At 32.7% G+C, this 27456-nt stretch overlaps 1 protein-coding gene across 3 annotated transcripts in view; it reads left to right on the plus strand.

Moving 5' to 3' along the window:
• Positions 1 to 27456, plus strand: part of LOC123712902 (espin) — a 102028-nt gene that overhangs the window by 39649 nt on the left and 34923 nt on the right. For all 3 annotated transcript variants that reach the window (XM_045666266.1, XM_045666267.1, XM_045666268.1), the window contains exon 2: positions 4968 to 5117. In XM_045666266.1, coding sequence (XP_045522222.1) covers positions 4968 to 5117 — 150 coding nt within the window. The remainder of the gene's footprint in view (positions 1 to 4967; positions 5118 to 27456) is intronic.

Consider the following 27456-nt stretch of genomic DNA (forward strand, 5'->3'; position numbering starts at 1 on the left):
TAGGTCAGTGGTGTCAAGGAGTTGAATAGCCTCGACATTCACGTGATGGTGGAGCCTATGTTCGTGTGCTCCAGCAGTATTTTTTATTAATGTAACGTCATCTACATTAAGGTCCCGATGGAGGTCGTAATTTCGAATGTACCAGGGAGCATTGACTATTCCCCTGAGCACTATGTTTTGGAATCGTTGGTTTACTTGGATATTACTATTACTGGTACAGCCCCACAGCTGGTAACCATAAGTCCATACAGGTGTCAGGACTTGTTTGTAGATCAATAATTTATTTTGTACTGATAACGTGGAATGCCTTCCGAGCAACCAGTACAATTTAGAGTAACGGAGATCCAACTCTTCACGTTTCTTTTTAACATGGACCTTCCATCGGAGTTTGGTGTCTAGCGTCAAACCTAGGTACTTAGATGAATTTTGGAACGTTACTTTGACGTTATCAATATATACTGGCAGGTAGTTTGATGTGTTGTTGGAAAAGTTTAGTCCTTTTCAGTAGCCACCGTAGACATGATAGCAGTATCATCGGCAAAGGTCGCGATAACGTTATCTTTTAGGTCAGGAATATCGCATGTGTATAAGAGGTACAGGACCGGACCTAATACACTCCCTTGCGGCACCCCAGCTTTTATTTCTTTTAGTTCTGAATAATCATCTTCTTGTCGTACCCTAAACATTCTTTGTGTTAAATATGACTCAAAAATATTTGCAAATTGACGAGGCAGTAATTTCCTTAATTCATGAACAAGTCCTCGATGCCACACTTTATCAAATGCCTGAGCTACATCCAGAAAGACAGTGGAGCAGACTTTTTGTTCTTCTAGTGCTTTTTCAATATTATTTGTGATTCTATGAACCTGCTCTATGGTAGAATGTTTTTCTCAAAAACCGAATTGGTAATCTGGTATGAGCTCGTTTTTGACAATAGTAGGGTTAAGACGTTTGAGTAAGAGTTTCTCAAATAGCTTTGCTATAACAGGTAACAGAGACATTGGCCTGTAAGACGTGACTTCGTGTGGAGGTTTTCCTGGCTTGGGAATCATTATAACTTCCGCAACTTTCCACATATTGGGAACATATTGAAGTCGAAATGAGGCATTAATTAAGGTTGTCATTTTAACTACGGCTTTAGGGGGGAGATGCTGCAGGACTTCACCCGTAATTAAATCAAAACCTGGAGCCTTCTTTTTAGTTAGACATTTAATTTCACTTAAAACTTCTTTTGGTGTGACTAGACGGATGTTTAGCTCTTCTGACGATATTTCTTCGAAGTCAAGTGAATCTTTAATTGTTTATATATCAATAAAAATGTCTTTATTCATCTTAAGTACATAACAATGAGTACGATTTAGGAACCTTTTTAAGGAAAAAATACCTGTGTCAGGGTTCCCAGCTCTTGCATAACAAACTTAATTATACATTACTTAAAATATATTTATAAATAATTTTATTACATATTATATTTATTTTTGTTTTTGATTTTTTAACTGTTATCAACACGCTTGAGTGCATGAGTGAGTGTGTGGGTGCAAATGTGTGAGTTAGTGAGTGAGTCAGTGAATTAATGAATAAAGTCTGTAACTACATACTACGTCTTAGAAGCAGCTCTAACACTATATGTATTTTTGGTACCTTAAGACTTTGTTAAATTGCAAATGTTCGAAATACATAATTTTAATTTAACATTTTTTGATAATGGTAATCCCAAATATTTTTTCTCGGCCGATCGTCACATTTATTAGTTGAGTCATTGTTTACATTTACTCGGGTTACGTTAGACTCATTTTTATTTTGATATATACTTTTTGTTAATTATAATTGATAATAGTTACGTCCAGTATTTAGAATTTGATAGTGAGTGTTTGGTGCGTTTTTGAGAACTATCGTGAGTCAAGGTATTAGCATCAGTCTAACCTCTCTTTGTTCCCAAACTAATAGAATTTCTCCAAATCCTTACGGCTGATAATATTGTGTGCCTTATTATTCTAGTATAAGATTGTGTATCGACGGCCACCGACTAAAAGGTTTGTCATCTCATGGCTACATTATTAGCTAATAAACAGTGATTGACTACATATTTATACAAAGATTTCAAAAGCTTTTAAATAAACATCACGATTTACCGTTTACATTGTATGCAATATTGCAACGAGCTATGTGATTAGGTAGTGCGAAATCAGATTACACTATCATTTAATGCTCTTTGGAGTTCTTTATTTAAAATTGAACTTTACAGTAATAACTTTGTTGGTCGTGAAGGACTTAGTTATAAGGTGTCATATTTCTTCACAGACTTCGTACTTAGTCTAATATAACATACATGGGCTGTAAATAAATAAATAACTTTGCATCATCTACCGCATTTATTACGGAGAGTATTAAGAGGAGTTCTTCATTGGACATCGAGAATTCGAATTTCCACCCATATCACCTCGTATGTCGGTGAGAAGCAATAAGGATCCTTCAAGAAAAGGAATCAATTCTTAAATCACGGGTCACGCACTTGCAGGTCCTCAGGGAATGTGAGTGTCTATCGGCGGCGGGAAGCTATCACTTAACTAGACACCTGTCCGTTGTTAAATAAAAAAACCCTAATAGTCTAAATAAAGCACTTTAGAAAACCTGTTCAATCTGTATGCTATAAAAAAGATTTCTTACTTTGTCCTCATCAAATCACAGATATCAAGCTTTGATACTGAATTATATAGAACTGTGGAATCGACTCCCTATGGGGGACCTCCAACCGTTCCAAATTTGAGTGTACTCCTCCCTCATAGGCCTGCAACGCACACTTTAAAAATGGGTGTCTATGGGCTGCGATGATCTCGCTTTTTGAGCGTCCCACAGGCTCGTTTGCAGGCTATTTTATAAATCAAAAACTATATTGCCTTTCCTTCTAAGACGACTTTTTTCCAAAAATAGTTTTAAACAAAACATTAGTACCTATGTCATGCCTTACAAAGCGATGTCCTTTAGGTAACTTCCACATCTAATTATTAAACACAGACCCAAATAAATTACGCTTAATTTAATGTTGTATTAATTGTTTTAGAAAATAAGAAACTAATAAATGTATTGCAATGAGCCAGATGATTTTCCTTGTGGTGAGTAGTGGAGGACATTCACAGAAACTTCTTTTGGATTTCGTTGCCGGAAAATCCTTACTAGACAAAACAATTTTTTTATGAACAATTTCCTTCATAATATTTACCTTAGTTGGTGAACAAAACTTCCGTCAAATTTAATATTACCCAGAGTAAGCTTGCCTGGGTTAATTAGACATGTGTTTATAGTCTGCAATGTTGTTAGATGGGCAATTGAGTCCCGTTTTTGACGCCGGTTTTAAATTTATAGGTTAATCGGGTAACGGGCAGAAGATAGTTGAAACATGTTGCAAACATACGGTATCATAATAATAACACTGTTATAATAACAATTAAAAAGTGTACTCTAGGCGTTGGTTGGGTATGGGATAATAAATCTCATGTGTTTGTTGTTCATATATCATTTGGCGTTCATAATATTGGTTGCCGAAACTATTTATTCAAAGAGAAGAGTTTAAAAACCTTCTCGTTAGAGACCTTATAAATAACTTTTACAGATTGAAAATTATATTTCCAGTCATGCCTTTCTTTGCCAATTAGGGCGTTTAAAAAAAATACGTAATGTGATCACCATATATTCTGTGGGTTTCAAGCTAAAATATAGTGAATAAAGTAAAGAAGATGAGCAGGACGACGACGTAATCCAAGCCTTCATTCTTAAAAACTAATTAACATAATAGAATACTAATAATAATTAATTAATTGATTTATTATTATTATGTAGATAAACACACTGAATAAGCGGATGCGCCTGTATTAGTGAATTTAGAGAAATTATCTAACCTGTTTTTAAAAGAGTTCAAAGAGGGTGCACTAATTACACTTTCCGAAAACCACTATTCGGTTTAGGAATTTGTACTATATTGAGTGGTCTTCAGTTTTAAAGCTTCTCAATGGAACATTGTAGTGGCCAGTAGTATAGTGAATAGTATTTGTCGAAATAAAAGTTTTTTTTGCACACTAGATAGCACTATTTAATTTGTATATATAATAGCCGAATGCTTAACTGGTTCCGGCTGATTTTACATTTTTGTAGGTTAGGGTTATTGCAACTAAGTAATACTACAATATATGACATTTATATAAATCTCGAATATGTGTAACTATTTTCTATACGATTTTTTTAATGCTTATTAAATACTACAGATGATAATGTAATTTAAAGAAACGTCATTGTTGTAGATTAAAATGTAAGTGGCGGCACGTAGTGTCGAATAGTTGTATTAGCAGTATGGAACATTTTAAAACCACATTGTAGAATTCTTAATAGTACTGAAGCTACGTGGTAGATGGCGTTACTTAAAAACTTGTGTCTTTAGATCAGCCGCAAATTTGCGCCATCTTTATACGAGCATAGAGATATTTATGTCTGTTTGATTAATATTTTTAAGGCTAGAAGTGAAGTGATCTTCTTTGGCCGAGCTCCAAATAATTATATTTCATCGCGAATCCAACTTTTTACCTGATAACTGTAAGGGGTTATAAAGCCTAATATAGAATATAAATTCTATTTACGTAACAGTACTTTTAGTTAAAAGGGATATTTTAGCATCTTCAAATTGATGAAAATGAAAAAAAAGAACTGTTCTGCGGCAACACCAGGTGGTTTGATATACTATGGCATGTAGTCCCAGAAGATTGAAGAACATATATATATATATATATATATATATATATATATATATATGTATAATAAAGTCTCTTCCATTTTAAGGAAGAGGTATAATTAAATTTATAAATGATATGTAACTTTTAAAAAGGGAATCAAATTTATATATCCAAAAACATAATATTGATGTCATAGTGTACTTTAGGAATGATAAAATTGATATTTGAGAGAATGTTCTGCCATAGGAGCGGAAGACTAGCTGTCGAAGGTTGGTGGTGCGGGAGGGCGATGCCTGGCGGCAGAGCCAACAATGGAGCCCTGGCGCTCCACTACGCCGCCGCTAGGGGCTGCCTTGATTGCGTGCGCTTGCTGGCGAATACTACACCTGATGTGTCGTAAGTACTTTAAGATAATACCAATTAATTTACTGTCGTAAAAACCCACGGAACAATGATAAAAAATAAACTATATGGTGGAAAACAACTGGACTGTTAGTACATATTATTTTTAACCAAAACTATTATTATTACTTAGATATATTAATTATTTAAAAATAAGGTAATTATATATTAATTAAAAATAAGGTAATTTATAGTTTATAGCTAATGTATAAAAACAAATAAAGAATCAAAAAGGCCTCCATTTTTATAGGCCGTCTAATTTTCGGTCTTGGTTTTCTCTCGATGTTTTCGTTTGCTGTACGAGTGAGTGTTATGAGTGCATAGAAATAAAAGTTTATTCTTGAATTAAACGTATGACCTCTGGGATGAAAGTCACACGAAGAAACCACTAAGCCAACGCTGTACTATGATTTTTTAAATAGATATGCACAAAGTTATTAGAGCAGTGTTGGTGTGTTTTAGCGTGCGACTCTCAGAGGTTCGATTCCCGGCTGTGCATTTACCATTCGCTCTTATGGTGAAAGAAAACGTCGTGAGGAAACCGGCTTGCCCATAAAGCTCGATAGCGCTGCTTGTGTCAAGCAAAGTAGGCTGATCTATTCGCCTATTAGCATCTTATCACTCATCATGAAACACAGAGAAATCTGATGTCCAGAACTAAAACGTTGTAGCACCACTGATTGTTATACACTAAGTTATTACGTTTATGGACATTATATAAAGAAATTTTGCCCCACTAAGTGCTACAGTTATTACCCGTTAGTTATCGTGACTGGACAGTTGAATGAACAAACAAAAACTCTACAGTTTCTTATCGATTATCGAGATTTGTTATTGTAATCTTTGACGCTTCTGTAAAATAAATTCTCTACTAGAATTTAAAAAGAGGTTGTGAATTTACAGTAGGAACTTGTAAATCTATTATGGTTTACCGATATATGGTTGATTTATTAAGAATATAATATTCAATCAATCATTTATTTGCAATTACATTTTTAAATACGCAATACCTAAGTCGGCAGTGCTGTGTGACGGTGTGTATGTGAGGTATGCTCATGACGCAGGTAATTTAGCATTATGGATATTCTTAAGCATATTTCGACACAGCGAAGTTAAACGTTTCGTTCACTCACTTGTCTGACGGAACTTTAGCGACTTGATTGAGTACCGACATTTAATTGACTGTCTAGAGACTCAATTCTCTGATTTAACTACTTTACTGCGATATATATAAAATTCTCGTGTCACAATGTTTGTTTCCATGCTCTTCCGAAACGGCTCAACCGATGCTTATGGTTTTTTTAATGCATATTCAGTAAGTCTCAGAATTGGTTACTATCTATCTTTCGAACCCCTAAGTGATAAGTCCAACAATTTTTTAATTTTTTTATGATACAACATACAAAAATACATACAACCCCGAATTGTCACTCCGCTACGATCAACCCCTATTTTCATTATAGTAGATAGGTTATTTTTATTTTTTATTGAACTAAAAAAAATCCTGGAAATAATATACATTTACGGGTCAGCTAGTTATATATGAATAAACCAAACAACTGGCCATATATCTATAAATATAGGTATGAAAATGTCATGTTAATTATTATTATAATTTTAGTTAAGTTATTTATAATGGTTGTCAAAACTTCTTGTAAAATACTCTACCTAATTGAGGCACTTTGCCTTTTAAAAATTTAATCATCTTGAAAGCATTACACAGTTGTTATATGTAACTCCTACGTTTGATAGCCATGGCATACAAATTTTAACATCTATTCAGTCTTACAACTCTACTACATCATCAAAAGTCAAAAATCATTTATTCATATGGGTAACACAACGTACACGTATGAACGTCAAAAAAATATACATTAAATGCTTCTAATTTTAAATTTACTGCCAGTTCTCAAATAAAGGGCGTAGAACGGAAAAGAAGAACTGGCAATAAACTCTCCACCACTCTTTTTAATCGCCAAGATTTTTCGTTTTACACAATTTTTGTAAGGAGCTGCGCTGCACCATGTCCCACATGACATCTTAAGTAATAAATAATAATAAAATAAATTAAAAACACAGATTTGTCTCAGATTGTCAAAGATCCTCTATCAGCAGGAGGCATGGTGAAATAGGAGCACCATGCACCATACCAATAAATTCATTCTTAACTAAAGATCAACACAAAACTGTCAACTATGATTTATCAACGCAGCTTAGCTAACTTTGGGTGTATTGCCAGGAGATAATAGTTTCGACAACCTGAAACTGGTATGACCAGACAATTATGGGTGTCAACATCCCTAATGCACTGAGACAAGCTGATAGAGTGGTGTGTTGGCGGCAAGTCGACGGATCAGTTAGGGCTTTTCAGACAGGCACGACCTTCAGTAATGAAGACAAACTCCTGAAAATATATGAGTCTTTATGAGTCAAAAGTTAAAGGAACTTTGATTTTGGTCCCTTTGGAGTAAGAGACCCGAAGGGTCCAAGCACACAGGCGCTTACGATGGCAGGAACCATCTCATTCTTATGAGATGGCAGCTGGTAAAGTATCGGTGATCCTTGGCGACGAATAGTTATCAGCCCAGATATTTTAAATTGCTTTCATTTTTTTAGTATGTAGGTTAAGAATATTGTTATGTATATTTGTGTGTTGGAAATAAACGAGTTTTATGTTATATAATTATCAGCGTTAAGAGTCAAATGAGAAATGAAATTACGTCAAAATTTACGTCGACGCATACACGCTAAACTATATTTAATTGTAAAAATCTGCGCAAATTAAAACTTACATAATAAATCCATTTCGAACACATGCACGAGTTTTTATTAAGATCTCAAATAATTGCGCGGTGAAAGCGTTACTTACCGAATTAATTGAGCTCATCGTTGCCACAGATCTTCACACTGTGTAGGCAGGATTGCGATCTCCACAGACTAGCTTTGTTTTCGAATTTCTATATGTCAGATCCGATTGAAGGTCGCGGTAATCAAATTATACAGCGAATCCTCTACGCAATTAATTATTGCTTGAAATGACGAAATTTAGTCAAGTGAAGTGTTGTGACTCTAAAGTTACGAATCTTTTCCAAATAAGGTATGATTTAAAGATCCAGGTCATAAATGAAAACATCGTTATAAACACCTTGTTTATAACAAATATCCCTTTTTGTGTTAGTAAAATATAATATATGTTGTACAGTACAGATATCTATTACTTGCCTTTTTTACCAATCCTGTGGTAAAAAAGTGCAAAGTCCACCTCCCAAATTTTCTCTGTTAAAATCAACCTGGGTGTTTGTTGGCTTCTCATTCAAATTCTCTTGATGAATGAACGGTCTGTGAAAAATGTGTAGTTAGGCTAATCTTAATCTTAGTAATGTGTCAATATTATTAAGTAAAAATTTATTTTTTTCTCTATTTGTAGAACAATTATTGTCATATTTAGTACATTAGATTGTTGCTTAAAATGGAGAAAATTACATGTTATGTGCTTTGATAAATACATCAGTTGATTTTTTAGTTCAATTTTTTTGGCAAGGAACCAAACTTATGACCGATTTATGTACACTATACAAACTTAGCCATGACGGCACAATTAATTATAAATGTCAAGTGCCAAATCTGTGAGTAGCGAGATTTATTAAAGTACTAGATGTCTCAGTGAACTTCGTATCACCTACGTATCAAAAGTTAATACAACTTTTTTGTAACAGAGCAAAGAGATTTGACCCCATACTACAGCTATAAAACACAAATTTCTGAAGGCATATAAATAAATTTCGACCAAGTAACAATTTTTATTTATTAAAATACACAAAATATTTCCAAACTAGTTTTTTATTTATTTATAAAAGCCTGTCAACGCTCGGCATACTGATACATAACATACAAGAGATAATAAAAAGAAATTAAATTATAGAAACTAATAGAAAATCGATTTTAAAGTGTTTTGGTAATTAGTTTTTAGTATTTTTCTTTACTTATTATTTCTATGTTTCCATTTTAACCTTCCCTGAACTTCGAGAAATATTTCAAGATCATAGCCAAATCCTGGCTTGAGTTAGCGAGACAATCGAAGCAATTCATTTTTATATATAAAGATGAATGAACTAACGAGAGAGAAGTCCTGTACTCAGATCTAATCTATTAAAATAATATATACATCTAAATCATTCGTGAATATGTAACCTAACATTAGTTAAGTTTTATATATTTTAGTTAATAATAAGAAGCGTAAATAATATCGCAAACTTAAAGCCAATATGATCCCTTTAGTTTTTACCACACTTTTAATTTATTATTCTCGTTTCCGATAATGTCCAATAACATAAGTGTCACTTATATTAACTCTTCGATAAGTCAAGTTCACCCCACTACCCCTAATGTTATGTTAGTTATAAGCTCATGTTTTAAACAATTAAAGCCTTTCAATTAACATATATTTATCTGAACATATCTACAAGAACCGCCACCAAACTTAATTCTCGAATATACAGAAAAATCCATAAAAATCAGCCGCTATAGACAGAAAGTCCATTGGTGCACAGTCGGGGATTGATTTTTTTAGTAATTAATGAATATCGGTTTAGTTATATTGATCTACACTCGTTATTCATATGAGATTTGAAAAAACTCTGTTCGATTTTTATCCTGACAAAAACGATAACAAAAAAATTCACAAATTTAGAATATGTTTGTAATATAGTAAACACGAAACATAGATTTTCCGGTTTATAGATAGTTTTTTATAGAATACAGTATATAGCCGTATTCCAAACCATTTCGTACCACGTGCCTTAGAAATTTATTAAATTAATTAACATAATTTAATATAAAAATATTGAAAATCGTTTAAGATCAATCATGGCAGTTTCTCAAAGTTACGGTTTACGAAGGAGTAACTGGGAAATTAATAACATCACAGTAAATTTTCAGAACAATGAAAAACGGAAATTCAAATTCAACATCCAAATAATTTTAATAAATTTTGGAATAGCCTCCCTGACAATTACATTGCCCCCTGTGGGGTGTGGGCCTTACGTTGAAAAAAAATGCCCGTCTATAGTCTATTTATATGTTATAGTATATAAATAGACATTAAAAGTATATCTATTTCACTTAACAAATTTTACTGTCAGGTCAAAATCATCAAAACCTTTTTCTTTGTTGTTAATTTCCCTCAATTGTCTGTACATATAAAATGTGAATACGTTATACGTATAGAAAGCTTATATGTAATTTAAATTACCTAATTAAATATACGTAAAAATTTGTTCTTTCTATGAATATTTGAATGATATTTATAAATCAACTATATCATGTCTCTTTTGGGACGGTTTTTAGTGTTAGAGTTATGAAAACTGAAATTAGTATTCACTGTCTTTATTATTAGCACTGCATTACATGGCGGTTTTAGGTCAATTGCCTGATCAACGTGACAAATGGAATTAAGAAATTTCGATAAAGACATAATTACACCTCTACAGGTTCAAAAAAATTCGTAGAAATGTTAATACAATTTCTTTGTTTTGTAACTTAATTACGAGATTTGCGCTCGTGATAAAAGCCAAAAACTCTTTGGCATTTTAATTATTATGCAATCGTTGCGGAGTTTTGTAACGAGGACGTGAAATGGTACAACTAGATGTAAATGAATCGATGAATTAAAACTTCAATTAAGATTACAACGTTCACGGTACATTACCCAAGGAGAAAACAAACATTATGCAAAATTTACAGGAGTAAGTAGGTGACGTGCTTCAGTTGTGGTATGGTGTAGGCGAATCGTATAATTACCAACAGAAATGATGGTAATACTGAAAGAGACAGTTCTTATATTAAATTTAAAATATGTAACGATAAATGGTATTAATATTACTTTTATTCATTCATTTAGGAAACAAAACAGATACATCTCTAAAAGTGAAAAACAAAAATAAAACAGAAGATTAACACATTGGATATAGTAGTCTTTTGTTAACATAGCTTTTACACATTAAGAAAAACACTTTTTGAATGGATTGAAGCTATGTATTATTAGTAAAAACTTATAATTATTTACATAATTTAAAATTAAATCACCTTGACCACGCACGCTGTAAAGCACGCGAAACGTCGGAACAAATTATGTAAATAATTATAAGTTTTTAATAATAATACAAAGCTTCAATCCGTTCAAAAAGTGTTTTTCTTAACATTTGATATATCCACAAAAAGTTATAAAGCACAACAATGACAGCATAATGTTATTTAAGTAGACAATACAACACAAAATTGATACATCAGGAGAACGACAAATATACTAGTAACTATAATAAAGAAGAAATATACAAGGCTTAGGACATTAATAGTTGTTTTAACCCGTAAATGAAGCAGTAGATGTGTGCGAAAAAATTATGCTAGACGTAAAATAAATTCATCTATCTGAAAATGAATTCCTTAATACAATGCGTTCGGTTATTAAAATCCGTGTATAACGCCATCTTTTGTAAAGAATTTAAGCTACCAAATTGTATTCAACTAAGATGAATTAAATTTTAACCACTTAGTAAAATAGATATAATCTCGCTATCGCTCCCTCTTACCGCTACGCCTATTACCATATAATGTACCGTAATTAACACTATGCTGGAACCCAGAAATGCACTAGTCAAGTGAGATTTGACTCTGCTTGCGCTCGCGTCGAGTGCAAATGGCGTGAGTGATTTCCGCGATACAGTTCTTTTACTCTGTGGCATTGGTGATTTGTTAGTTTTGGCTAAGTGTCTATTATTGTTCCCTTAGGTTGTTTGTGTGATTGGAAAGTTAGGTACTAGGCTTTGATAATATAAACAAAATCGGTAAGAGATGTCTTTTTCAGTCGTTTATGAAACTTTATTGAATTATGTATTGGGAAGTTTTAAATCTAACTTTTAAATTATATTTTGGCATTCAAAAGAAATTAAGGCAGTTAATAGCAAGGTTTTTAGTAATAATGTGTATTGCTTGTAATTTTATACAAACATATAAATAAAATGTTTCCTACAATAATTAAAAAGGTGGTCTAAAAACATTTCATTCATTTCTTGTTTATGGTTTTTTTTAATGCCAACTGGGCACAAGATACTTCGCCAGTGTCGTGTTGATGGAGAAGGCACGAAGGAAATGACCTTTAAAAAAAATCCGTTCTATAGCTTCATCCTTCGAACAACAGTTTACGTTTAGAAGTTGTCAAATCGCTTATACGATGAGCCTGTTTTAGCCTTAATAAAATGTTTTTATTTATTTGATACTAGCGGACCCGACAGACGTTGTCCTGTCTTAACTATGAATATTAATTTCAAATTGGTATAATTAACTAAAAAATATTTCAAACTTACCAAAACTCTATAGTTAATTGAACTTTTAATATTAGGCATGATAGCTCTGAACTAACGGTGATGTGTACTAAGAAATAATTTTTTATTAGAAATCATAAATTAATTATTTTATATGTATTTTATCAATATAATAACTCCGATGAAAGCATTTGTTTTAAACGATATTCAGTGTTCTTACATGCTATTTGACGATATTTGCAGCACACAGTCTGGCAATGTCAAACGCTATAAGGTTACATCAAAAAAGTTTGAATTAAATGAAAAAAAAAATTGCTTGTCAGGATTACTTAATATGGTGGTTATGTATTCTTATCTAATTTTCCGCACAATTTTCTTACATAAAACCTTTTCCTGACTATAACAAATATAACAAAAAAGAATTAGCGAAATCCGTCCAGCCGTTCACGCGTGATGCCGTGACCAAGGGAAATAGGGATTTATTTTTATATATATAGATAAATGCCAAGTTCAAGATTTCAGATCAAGGTTATAAAACAATAGGCCATTGTTTTGTTTATATTGTATTTAAAGCAAACGAAAGCCTTTGTAATTTCGTTGGCACGTAATCCCCCCTATAACCGTCAACATATAACACAGTAATTCTCCCTATTTCTTTAGTGTGAAACTTATAATTAGTTGTCAAATCCATTATTAGTTTTGCGTACCTTTGAACCTGTTTCAATTGTGTTATAAAATTTAACTAAATAACTTTAATAAATTCGTGTTTATAGTTTTTGGAATTTATTTAAAAATAGTTCACACTTCACTTCACTTCAGAAGGTTTGCGACGATCTTATAACTTATTAATAACCATTTACTTTGTTTAGCGATACACTTTATCTTAATTTATTAATATATTAAGTTTTAGTCACTTTTAATGTTCTTAAACCCCATTTTGTATCAAGAAAGTAACAAAAGCATTATCAAAACTGAAAGTAAAATTAAAATAACACTTTCTAATTATTTCGCATGACGCATAGTTTACAATGTTTATAATTGTAGCATATTTTGTTTTTATAAAGAAAAACTGATAAAACATTTGAAAAGCGCGATAATTGGCTTACAATTCTGTCTATAATCTTTGCGAGATCCACAGATACACACACGTTATATAAATTAAATAATACCATTCAAAAATCAATTCTAGAAAAAATCAGTGGCGCTACCACTTTTTAGGTATGGGCCTCAGATTTCTGTATTTGTTCCATGAACATTTGTATACCCTGACACAGCTAGCTCTCTTCTGAGGCGAAGCTCGTCGTAACCCCCCAGAACAAACATGGTCGGGTGCATAAGCGGATACAAGGGATACACTCTATACAGTCTCTTGTAGAGACTGTATAGAGACACATTTAACACTCGCTCGTACAGTGAAAGAAATGTGAGGAAACCGGGCATGCCTTCGACCCAAAAAGTCAACGACGCGTGTCAGGCACAGACACATTTTGATCACCTACTTGCCTATTAGAAATGATCACGGAACACATAAATAAATTTGAGGCCCCGACCTAAAAGGTAGATATCCAACGATAAATAATATGTAATAATAATTTATTCCATTATTCTTTTAGAATGATGGTAATTCTGTCAATCCTTTTACTTAATTAATCTAGCCTATGGAATATTTTTCTAAAATTTCAATTCCAGTGGACATAGAACGGTACGAGCGTGATAGTATGCATCGCATCAGTTCCTCCCAGTAATTTATCTTAGAATTAGCCGTTTAACTGTCAGGTAGGAAAAGAAAATTATTGCTTTTATCACAGAAATAACTGTTAATTAATGATGCAGTCAATGCACTTGGAATAGAATACGGATCTGTGATTTTGCACACAATATGGCGGCAATTCGATATTTGAAAATATCGAAATCTGTGCAAATTTGTTCTGTGCTAACTTATTATTTAAATATCGAATTTGATCGGAAGCCGCAGAATTTGTACTGTTTTGTTTATGGTATTCGATATTAATGTTGCCGTTATTTTAATTTCATTTGCCATGTAATGTTATTGTAAATGTCTGTAATGATTACTAATCGGCATTATTTTATAGCGTCGCTAAAGATTTCATTCTATTATCTATTGCACATTATTGCATAAATGTCTTGTTAATTTGAGTTAAAAGTTGACATTTTCAAATACTAACCTGTCTGCTTATCGTTCTAGGCAAAACGTCAGTTTAAGTTCACCTATCAATCATTCTTAGACCTTTGTACCTATTATTTATTACTAATTCATTCCTAATTTATTGACTGGCTACTTATTTAAAATGGTCAATAACTTAGTCAGTGTCAGTCAGCGGTAGTTTGGAATGTTGTATGTAATTGAGAATCGAGACTTACCTAGCATTGGTCCCCATGATCATCTGGATCAAAACATAGAAACTTTCAAGTTTTATAGACATTTTGTAGGACTCCATTTACTTTAGAAACTACAATTAAATGAATGCCTTACGTATTTGGAGTACGCCTTACTGCTTAGTAAAGTCCATTACTTAGTAAAAGTCGTTTTCGTTTCGTATCATTAAAAAGGTTTCTGAACCAAAATTTTCCCTGCAGTATATGCATTACGCAAAAAGAAATATTTCACATTCTCTTTAATCTCGATTGAACACTTTTAGAGAAGTTAGCTGTTTATTAGACAATTTACCTTTTCTACGAAAAGTATAAATTTGTGACTAGTGATTAAAGTGTGAGTGATGCATTAAACAAAATGGCCACATGCCCACGACGTGAGCGCCCTCTGCGGGCGTCAACCGCAAGACTGAAGTATTCGAAAACAATACCGGCGAGTACTGTCAGGTATGTATAAAATTTGTGAAATTAAAGACACGTTTCCTAAAGGCACAGAATAACTAAAAGTTCAAAAAACGTTATTATTATATAAAGTCTCTCTCTATTTAATCGGCAGCTCATGTATGTCCGATAATAAAACAGTCATTTGGCAATTGCTTGGCAAAAGCGTCCGGCGCTACCAATTGCAAGCAACAGTTGAACATATGAACTAGATTTTAACTGTATAGACATACAGTTGACAATTGACATTGACATTTGCGTAAAATTTATATGAGGAACCTAACAATTTATAGGTGTATTGAAAAACGGATTTTGTTAATATTTGTTGTGCTTTTCCTTATCACTGGCGTGTGTTATAAATACTTAGTTTCTTTTCTAAATGATTCTTATACTTATGGGATATCGTTTTTTTTAATTTGACACGCAACAAAAGAAGAAAAATCTCACAGAGTAGGTTGTTTGTTTTATCTACCCATAAAAAGAAATCATGTAAAGAGTGTATCAATTCTTAATAAGCTGGCAACATACGCGCGAGCCGTCTGGCATTGAGCGTGTCCATGGGCGGCTGTATCACTTAAGCACCTGCCCGTTTGTTCTATTAAACAATCGATACAAAGATCTATGTGACGGTGGGAGATACATTGAAAACGAATAAATCAAACACAAGTATGCACAAAATCCACAGATACACACAACAAAACGAAAACAGACTATAAAATAAAAAAAAAACAATGAAAACGTTTTTATTTGTTGAGTCAGTGCATTTGGTTACTGGACTGATTTAAAAACTGGTTATAAGGCAGATATTTTCTATTTAGTCGAAAGCAAAACAATTTATTTAAGTTAAACCATTAAATTACCGTAAATGCCTAGTTTTCTAAAACATGAACCAGTTCTAGAAAACACGTAAATAGCATATTATAACAATCATTTTCGCATTACTTATGTCAACGTCACCCACAGACCGCATTCCCCAGTTAGGCTAAAACGTAATTACAGTGAAATAAATATAGTCATGCTTTGAGGACTTTTACGAACACACTCCTGTATCACCTCGACGTCCACAGCTGAGCGTTATTTAAAGACCTATCCGGTCGACAAACTCCAAAAGTTTCCTCTTTCATTTTTGTCATCGGTTCTTCAAGGAGGGCGAATGGAAAAAATATATGGCGGAGTTAAGTAGGTTATGTATCCATTTTGAAAGATCGAAACACGATTTAAATAACTTCGCTCGATAGAAAAAAATCCAATTGTTGACACTTTAAAGTCATTTTATGACGAAAATGTATATAGAACATAGATTTTGAAATTTACACGATATATTTTATCGTAAGCCAAGTAATCCAGTACAGATTTAAAAAAAAATTACATTAATTTAATGTTTTACATAACTAATTGTTAAAACGGGCCGGCGCGCCTCAGTGCTCCAGCTCTCCATTGCGCACCGCAGTCCACCCCGAGACACTGACACAGCAATTCGTGCTGGGATAGGGCCTTAAGGCAGTTTATGCTATCACTATGTGGAACCAGCCACTGAAGTATTTCCGAAACAATGCGAATTATAATCCATCGAGAAAACAGCGTACCAGTTTTTAAAAGGCAGGCAACGTTCACGAGCCCGGTTTGCCCACTGTTATATAATATAAAATATATTTTATTTATGCGAATTAAAAGCTTTCGTTTAAGCACGTCCCTACTTACGTGACTTATGATAAATATTTAGTCTCTTAGGTAAATAAGTAGGCGCTTCTTAACCCTGGGGAAGTGTTCGAACTCCATATAAAGGAATAAGGCATGCATTAGAGTAAAATTCAAAGTTTGCTAGCGCTGAATATATATTATTTTTTATAATTTTCTAAAATAAATGACTTCCATATGTTGAAAACATATTAAATTTTGTAGTACCTCTTTAGGTCTGGGCCTCAGAATCTGTTGCATGACCATTTTTAAATCAAGTAGGTAATCAGCCTCCTGTGCCGAACACACGCCGTCGACTTTTTGGGTCTAAGAAATGTTGGTTTAGTCACGATGTCTTCCTACACCGTTCGACCGAATGTAAAATGCACACATAGAAAGAAAGTAGAACCTACGACCTCAGGGATTAGGTTGGCCTAGTGACGCCACTAGGCCAACACTGCTCCTGTAGTATTTATTTGTAAAACATTTTTTAAAATTAATTTTAAGGTTGTTAAAAATGGGTTTTCATACGTTTCACAAAGACGAATTTAATAATAACGAAATAAATTATTGAATATATAAAAATTAAATATAGTTTAAATTATGTACTATGACAGTATTGCCGCATGCACGCGAAGAATCTTGTTGTGCTCTACTTTTAAGTTAATATACTTAATTATGGCAATTATGTTCTATTAAAACTCTCGTTGCCAGTCTAGAATAACAAAATGTCGATAAAGATAACACAGATTAAGACACGTAAAATGATTAGACAGGAATTAGTTTCTGTAAAAAAAATCCAATTCAAGATTGTCATTTTAACATTTGTAATTTTTTTTAAAGACTTTCTTGTTTTATGGCTTCTTACACTCTCTTAGAAGGAATGAAATATTTCACGAACGAAATTTGATTCATATTTATTTATACTTCATTGCAACGACAGTACAATTAAAAGAATTTTGGTAGATTTTGGTAGCGGCCTGTCCGCCATTTCTTGCTGACAACCGCTGGAAAGAAAAACAATTACATTAGGCAAGAAGTCCAATATTACATAATAACTTAGACAGAATGAATAGAACATCACAAATAAAACAAATGCTGACAAATATATAGAACATTGAATTTAAAAATAAAGAAAAATATAAATGTGACAGATTTTGTATTCATAAGTTTTGGCGCCAAAGCGCAAGTAATAACAAAACTACAGAATATAATCAAAACACAAATGCCATTTGTGTTTTCTATATACTTAATCTGAACATAGGCTATATTTATTTCTCACATATTTAAAAAATATGTCCAGCGAAGTCGGTACAGATATGGTTCTAAACCTTGGGTTGAATGCCTTGGCAAAATCCGATGGCTCATCGTGGGTAGGGTCTCGATCTCCGCATCGATGGCAAGGGTCTGCGTAAGCTAATTTGTTATTTTTCGCTATAAAAAAAGATATGGCTCTATAGACATATTACGCAGGCGTAGCGTCTTCTTTTTATTATGTTCCTTGTCGGAATATTTTAAAAGAATCGCATGTGCCTTCATTTATTTCCGATTGGAGCACAGATTACAGGTTTAAGCTATTGGCTAATAAGTAAAATGGAAAAACGCAACACAACGGTATGCGAAGCGCGCGTTCCGACCTGAAAGGCATGGAGCTGACTTTATAATTAATTATTTGCTTACAAATACACTTTTATGAGTTTCCTACTAGCGTATTTCCTAAGGTTTTTTGTGATGGATTTATTGTTAATTTATGGTAAGGAATTCGGTTAATGATATAATTTTCAAGTGGAAAATATATTATTTACTATGACAAATTTTATTTATATAATTTCCGTTTTTAATTTTACTGTTTGTTGTGTACCACTGTACTACATTTTTTACATGTTGTACTATTATTAGTAATACTAGCTTTGCAGTCCAATTAATATATATAATAATATAAAACCTGTTATTAATGCGATGATCCTTTACTGTTTGAGCCAATAGAACGATCTATTTCTCAAACCCGGGGTTTAATCAGACGGCCTTGGAGTTGAAAATCGTGTGCCTATTTTGACAAGATTGTTGTTAAGTTATTGTTGTTTGTATTGGATTAAGTAAACATTTCTCGATCGATGTTATAATTAAAATCGAAAATTATCTTCAGAATCGAAAATATTACCGAATAATTTAGGCCTAGGAATAATAGTAATGCAAAGAGTGCTTTATACTTCTTGTTGTAAATGTAAACAATGTTAATTTTTTAGCGCCATCTGTTGTGTAGAAAGGGTGGGAATGTAATTACAACGTGGACATTGTTTTGTTAGTTTTCACCTTTCGACAGCAATTTGTAATGTTTATTTATTACATGTGTTCTTGCTTGTCTCTTAAGTTTTTAATTTGTATATGAATACGAATATATAGCGTTATTCAGATATTCAGACCACATCAGTAGACAAAACAATGTTTCCTGTATGCAAAATTTTCTGCATTACCTTGTTGGCTGGAAGTACTTACACAGTCCGCTTTACAAGACACTTTCTTTTGCGAACCAGCGAACTGTGAAATCGACTCCCGTATGGGATCTTCCCTGAGAGAAACGACCTCCAACTGTTCAAAGCAACAGTGTATTTCTCTCAAAAGCCGGCAACACATCCACTAAAATGGGTGTCTATGGGCTGAGATGATTTCCCTTTTTGGGCGTCCCGTAGGTTCGTTTTTCCCATGTATTTTTTTTAAACTACATACATAATAAAATAAATTATGTTATATGTATTTATTTTTTCACGACATTTCCCTAGGGTAGGCAAAGACCATAGATCTCTTCTTGCTACGATCCTGGCACATCTCTCGCTTCATCCACTTTAATGACGTTCACCATGATTGCTCATTGGTTATGGAAACTTATATTTATATATATATACTAGAATGAAACTCTAATGTGATGCAGAATTTCTGATTAAAATACTAAAGTATTGAAACAAAATAAATTTGTAAATATTTAATCGACCATGCAAAACTTGCCTTTTTCCACAGACTAAAAATATTATATAAACGTCAGTTTTGACACATTACAGATAATTAACAATCTAAAAGAATTATAATTATTATATTTATAAAGAAAGATAATAATATAAATGCGTGTTTAAAATGTATACGATGTATTATGGATTAAAATTAATATGATTCATTTCCGCCAGCTTATATATATATGTGTTACTATACTAATAACACTCAAAACACTGTCAACAATTTATTTTATAACGGAAACGAATTATCTCCTAATATAGAGTAGAGTTTTTGTAGCTTAAGTGAAATGATATATTATATATATTATTTAGTTCTTATGAATTTTTTTATTGATTCAAATAAATATACAGTATTTACAATATTCTTAACCTACATAGTAATAATAATGAAACATTGATAAATAGAAAATTAAAAACAAATTTTCCAAGTTTGGTCCCTATGGCTGGAGTTTCCTCGGTCTATTGCGATACTTATTCGTTGAGCGAGGAAACCACCAGCTCTGGGTCACCAGAACCACCACATGCCAACTTAAATCTTTAATTAGTGCTTCTAATTTTACATTTACTGCCAGTTCTTAAATCAAGGGCGTAGAACGGAAGAGAAGACCTCCGCCATTCTTTTTAATCGCTATGTTTTTTCTTTTACAAAATGTTTAGAAGGAGCTGTAAGCATTACACGATGTTCCCAAATAAATTAGAAACAAAGATTTGTCCTCTATCAGCAGGAGGCATGGTGATATAGGAGCACGCACTCGTATACAATATATTCTCGTGGGAACAACACGCAAATACATAGTCGAAATAACTAACATCACTTTATAACTAAATTAGTTTTCTTCTTTGATAAAAAATAGTTAAAATAAATTCTTAAACTTTAATCGACATTGTAATTATAACTGAGATAGAGAGAATGTTTAAAAGCAAATCTACTAATAATCAATATTTAGTAATCTTTATCTATAACGAGTTACATGTGGCCATTCAATTGGCGAAAGTCGGAAAGAGTCAAGTCATGTACAGTCGATATGCTGGTGAAACCAATGCGTTTAAGTCATAAGCGTTGTCCAGTTATTCGTGCGTAATACTCTGGAGGCTGCGCACTACGTCTAATGCGTACGGCATTCAATTTTGACATTAATTATTTGGAAACAAAACAGATACATCTATCTGTATACAATAAAAGTAAAGAACAAAATTGACACATTGCATTGGAAAAAATAAGATAAAAAACAAAACAAAACATGACAGCAGAACGTTATCTAAGAAGGCGATACAACGTTTATAAATCAGGAGAACGAGAAACATACTAGCTATAATAAAGAAGAACCTATTCAACCTATTCTTAAATGAAGCAACAGCCCAGCCAAGCCCAGTTTAAAATTGTCAAAAATTACCTCTCATATCATACATACATACATATTAACTGTTAAATTTATACTACCATGACTATATATAATATTATGTAAAAGGGAGGAATTACTTATATTTTCGTTTGTTAGTCCATTATAATAATATTACACATCTGAGCACAATATGCTATATATTTTAAATAAATTTCCGTGGCCATTCCTTATTACAAATAAATCCGTAAACAATCAATAATAAAATGGGAGTAACTAACATTAACAAGAATGTTTGATTTATTTATTAGTTAAATACGATAAACGCTATTTCCACCAATAGCTTAAACTGTTCGAATGAATTAAGGATTTTTTAATGAAACAGACAGGACGCTAATGTGATACCGCATAATAGACCTTGCCAAAGGGTTTATTAAAGTGGACTACCAAAGTTTTAGTTTAGTAGCGTATGCTTTTTACTTCCACCAACCAGTCGTGTTCACGAACTTATACGCAATGATTACATTCGTACTAAAGATTTTTGACTGCGTTCCATTGACTTGAGTTTATATATTGCTTAAAATCTTTTAAGTACATTTCAAGGACTTTATATAATCAGGTACGATATTATCTTGAAATTTTTTTAAAATATATATTAAAGAAATATATAAAAAAAAACACGGTAACGCGGTAAAACATCCTAGGCTCAAACATTGTTCGTGCAAAGGATTCGTTTCTGTATCTATAGTGGACAATAAATTGACCTGATTTATTTTTTATATAAGGTTACTAATCTTATATAAAAATTAATCAGGTTTTAACTAAAGTAGTTATGTCTCTTTCCATCACAGCATAAACGTATATCGATACAAAGAGACGGAAGTATTTTGCTTGAAGGGAGGTATTTAGGTTTCGCGACTACTCATAATAATTTAAATAAAAAACAAACAAATCTGTGGCACTACAATATTTTATCGTTCTGTATCTGTTTCATGATCGTTTGTCAATCTCATACGCAAGTAGTAGATCAGCCTGCTGTGTCTGACACATGCCGTAGACTTTTTTCGCTAAGGCAAGCCATTCACGATGTTTGCCTTCACTAGTCGAGATAATTGTGCACGTGGAAATAAAGTCTATTGATGCACAGCCGGGGATCGAATCTACGACTTCAGGTATACTAAATAAAATTATTTTATTGCATTTGGTAATACTCGATGGTCTAAATATTACTTCAAGTAATTTCGTTACTGCTACGAAATATATACAGTATATAAAATAATTACATATATAAACCGAAATGTTACAATTAAAAGCCAGGTTTAGATAGGTTATAATAAGAAAAGAAGGAAAAAATCATTTTTTTTTAGATATTAAAACCCACACACAATTAAAACTGTCACAGATCAATAAATGAAAACACGCGTCGAGCTTGAGTCATTAAACCTCTGTGAAAATGCACTTTCGCTGTGAAAACGTAAGCTCAATCGCTCAGTGTATCGCGAACAACCTGCGCCCGCGCTTGTGTCCAAATTCCACGTGACGTGCTTTTTGTTAAGCAAAAAACTACTGTCAGTTAGTGTAGTTATGGTTCAATAATTATAAAAATGACGCAGAATAACACCCACCCGCCGTACAGTCGGGTGACGAGTAAGTTATTCGGGAAGAAAGGCAAGAAGAGCAAGAAATATCAGAAAACAAAATCGGGGACTTATGGAGGGCGAGAACGGTAATTTTAAGTCTTGTTATAAAGACGTTACCATGGTTACCATTTAAATGGCAACTGGAACTTCGTAGTGCTTTGTAATTCGCAGTAACGTTAAACGTTAAAAATTAATCAATATTTATTATACGAGCTGCCCACGCGCAGTTCGTTTAGCTTAAATACAACGTTTTACATATGCAACATTTTGCTATACTACCCCATAAAGAATGTTCGCATTCACAATTACAGAAAAAGAAAACTGGGTTTACCGTGCAATTTTTCATAAAAACCTTCCTCAGAGTTGACAGAATAAAAAATATACTTGAACTGGTCTAGCCGGCTTCGAGTTTTGCGCTTACCAACATATTTTGCGATTGATTTTTTGCGTATTTACCATAATATACAAAATCGTATTATTAGGCAACGGGCGGCATTATCGCTAACAAGTGATTTTATAAAGTGCATTTGGAATTCCTTTAAAGGAATTTATATACATTTCAAAACGGGACTTCGGTTTTTCATATATACGTAAGTGTTAGGCACACATACATTCACATATTTTGATGGAGTGTGCCCGGATATTAAACAAAGTATTTTACGCATGAAATGTTGGATGTCGTAATATTCTATTGGTATTTTACCTATAAATAATGTTTTCTGCCGCGGTTTGGCTTAGCACATGATTCGGATGTAATAGTGCAGTATAGAAACGATTAGAATTATTAATAGGTCATCAACAAGTTAGCGACTCTCACCCCTGTGGTTCAAGATTTGGCTGTGCAACTTTCTTTCTATGTATACATTTAATTTACTCGAACGGTGAAGGAAAACATCGTGAGGATTCGCATGCCTTAGACCCAATTCGTCAGTGTGTCAGGCAAAGGATGTGAGGAGCCTGATCACTTGTCTATTAGATTGACAACACAACAACAAGTTCGCGTATTATATATACGTTTAAATTAAACAAAAAAGCTTTCTACAAATTAATTAGTGATTAAATATATTATTCTATACTTTCTCTAGATTTTGATTGCAAAACCTTATGCATAAAGCATTAATGTTTGTCTTTGATTTGCATAACGATCCAACTTATCAATCGAGGCTTATAAATTATTAATTTGTTATATCACTTTGAAGTGGTAAATTCGATGTTTAAAACTCGAGATGAAGTTAGCTCATATACTAGAAGAAATAAATTTAAAAAATCAACGCATTTAACGACACTATGTTAAAAATGAGGTTACAAATAGATAATGTAATAAGGGAATTTGGATATCAAATAAAATTCAATTATACGCTGTTAATTAAAAAGGACACGAAATCTGATTGGCCCTGTTATAGTCTACAACAAAACAAATTTAACGTGATTAATTTCATAATCTTTAGACATGGAATGGAGATGTAAGGTTCCGCAAAAGGTTGGCTGTTAAATTTATTTTCTAACTAAATAAATAAATATAACAAACAAATAGTGTTCATTTGTTATTTTCGCAAGAATGTTCCATTGAACCGTTTTAACTAAAATAGTCAACATTAATAATAGAACTAGAGTTTTAGCAAATTCTTTTGTATTTACTCAAACAGGGTCATTCACCCCGAGGACACGACCTTTGTTCAGCTGTTTATTTTGTTGTTTTAACTATCATATTAGTATTGATTTGACCACATACCCCAATAATTATTCGAGTCGATTGGCGTAAAATATTATTAGTGCAAACAAGCAACTATTATATAAAGAGAAAAAAATATCCATAAAAATCTGTCAATAATGTTGTTTTTATAGAACATAGACAGAAAGAATGGATTACCCATGGGCAATCGTATATTGGCCTATCCCGAGTGGGGAGTCCAGAACATGAAATCATGTATTTTTCTTCCACAAAAAATAGAAGAAAGTTTTTCATATTGAATTTTTATTTTAAACAATAATCAAGCTAAAAATGCCTGGACTGATTAAAAAAATTCGTTCATTACCTGTTTGAAACTAAGATTTTTTAAATACCTGTAGAGCATTTTTAAATTAACTAATGTCGGACATTCGATATAAATGATATTACGAGTTTAAAAATGTAACATATATTCGTTGTAAAGTAAAATGTGTACATTGTTTAGATTATAAATGTGTGTATCTAATAAATTTAAATTTAAAAGTAAGTAATTAAAATCAAAGAAAACTAAGCAAAATAAAACTTTAATGATAACAAACATATATATATAGTCCGACTTAGTAGACTTTCTATTACCACGAGATTGGGGCATTGCTAGTTATTACATATAATAAAAAGATTCCTTCAGTTGTATTCGTGTTAAACTTTGCGTGCTTTTTAAACATGCCTCCGTAACACACCGTATATGGAGCTTTAGATAATTTTCCTTGAAACTGTAAACAATTTCACCGCTATTGCGCTATCATGTGAATGTTAAAACAAGTTAGATTCGGTAATTGATACGTTTGATTATTGCTGAACATGCAAATTGTGTGCGTAATATCCTCCATTATCTAAGGTAAAATAACGAATTGCTTTGAATTCTGAACGCGTAATCTCGTAGAGATCTATAGGAATTTAGGCACCGATTTGAAGTTGTGCCTAATTTAGTAGTCTTCATTACTCGTATAGGGCTTTTCAAGACGTGTTGTCTTGTTGTTAAAGTTGACTTTCTTACCACATCTCAGCTTGTCTCAGGGCATTAGGGATGTTGAGACCCATAATTGTCTTAATTTGGTCAGAGCGACGGGTGGTCTACTCTGACTGCTCCTGCCATCACTCCTGCCTACCATTACCAGTTGGTTGAGTCGATTCCATTCTCTACTAGCAATATAGCACCGATTTAAAAATTATTATAATTTACAAATAGGTGCGATCTTTAGTTGGAATTAAAACAGCGATTTTCTTTATTCTCCATCTTATTTGACGAAATTTTTCTGGTTGTGGTTCTTTTTACGTGGCTTAAATAGTCCGAAGAAAAATAGATGATATAAAGTTTACAAATTATGATTTTAAAGGAATATCAAATATAATAGCCCTAACTACCAGAATTCCTTCAATCGACTTCCTTCCGTCTTCTAGGTCAGCTATTATCGTATAAACACCTGTAATTAAGTTAATCGCCTATTATATCATCCACGTAACGAACAGTCTAGTCTTGCCGTTAACCAAATCTCACGTTTCACTTTTATCTTCGTTTTCACTTGTCGATGTCAGGAGGTCGGTTACGACATAAACAGGTTTGACAGATTGGTTTTATTTTTGTTGTTTGGACTGGATTTTGTTACATTTTGTAATATACTTTTTAATTTGGATTTCATAATTATATGAGTGCTTCACGTTTATTCTTTATAACTGTACCGCTTAGTTGTGACACTTCAAGCTGCCCACCATAGTGGGAAGATGTTTGGGAGGTAGCCAATTGTATGGAGTAACAATATAACAACTTTTAAAATTCTTCTACACAAACTTTTCTTACCTTATCCTATAGTGCTCAATCGTGACTTTTGTATTTCTTATTCTTTTATATTGTATCGCAATTCAAATCCATGATTTTTTTATTATTTTAGATTAAGTTTTGTAATATGTATGTATGTATAATTTTATGAGATTTCGTTATGCAGTTTACGCATAATTTTTATTTTTTCAGTGTTTTCCTTACTAGGGTTGGCTGGGATAGGTCGCTTGTTAGCAATAACGAAAAAATTTAAATTCCATATATACGGATGAGTGAAAAAAATTACAATTAATACAACAAGATAAATTATAACGTTACAGCAAACAGAGACAAAAAGGAAACGTTTTCAAACCTTATACCTACTAACATCTATCTTAAATTTATGGAGTCACTTTTTACCTATCCTGGTAATATTCGGGTGTTATTTTAAGATGTGAGGATTTAAAAAGTACTTTTGATTTACATTTTTAATAAAACTCGGAAAGTTACTACTATCCATTCTGGCTGGCAACAAACTTTATAATAAAGAAAGCAAATTGTTACTAATTAGTAAACTTAAAACACAAAAATTTCGATCTTCATACTAATGTTCTGTGCGGAAAGAAACCCGTCGTAGGAGTTATGCGATGTAAGGAACGCTATTTATTTCTTCTTCTTTTGGTGCGTCTCCAATAGTGGAGTTTGCCCGTCAGTCTCGTGAAGCGTGTCTCGTTCTGTGCCAGATACAGCAACTTCATCCGCAGTCGCAATACTTTTCCACTCAGTAACGTTTTGAAGCCATGTTTTTTTTCAACCAGCATGCCGTTTACCTTGGATTTTATCCATTACATTTAATTGAAGAAGGTGGTAACTGGCATGATGCAACTCATAGCCCAGGTATTTGCTACGCATTATTTCTTTCTCAAAACTATGTCAATCTTTTATTACTATAATGACGTAACAATATTGTCAGCGTATAAAAAAGTAATTAAGCACTTCTGTGACCTTAAATACCACGATCGATTTTCG

Source organism: Pieris brassicae, chromosome 8 (assembly GCF_905147105.1).
Source record: "Pieris brassicae chromosome 8, ilPieBrab1.1, whole genome shotgun sequence".
In the NCBI taxonomy this organism is placed as follows: Eukaryota; Metazoa; Arthropoda; class Insecta; order Lepidoptera; family Pieridae; genus Pieris; species Pieris brassicae.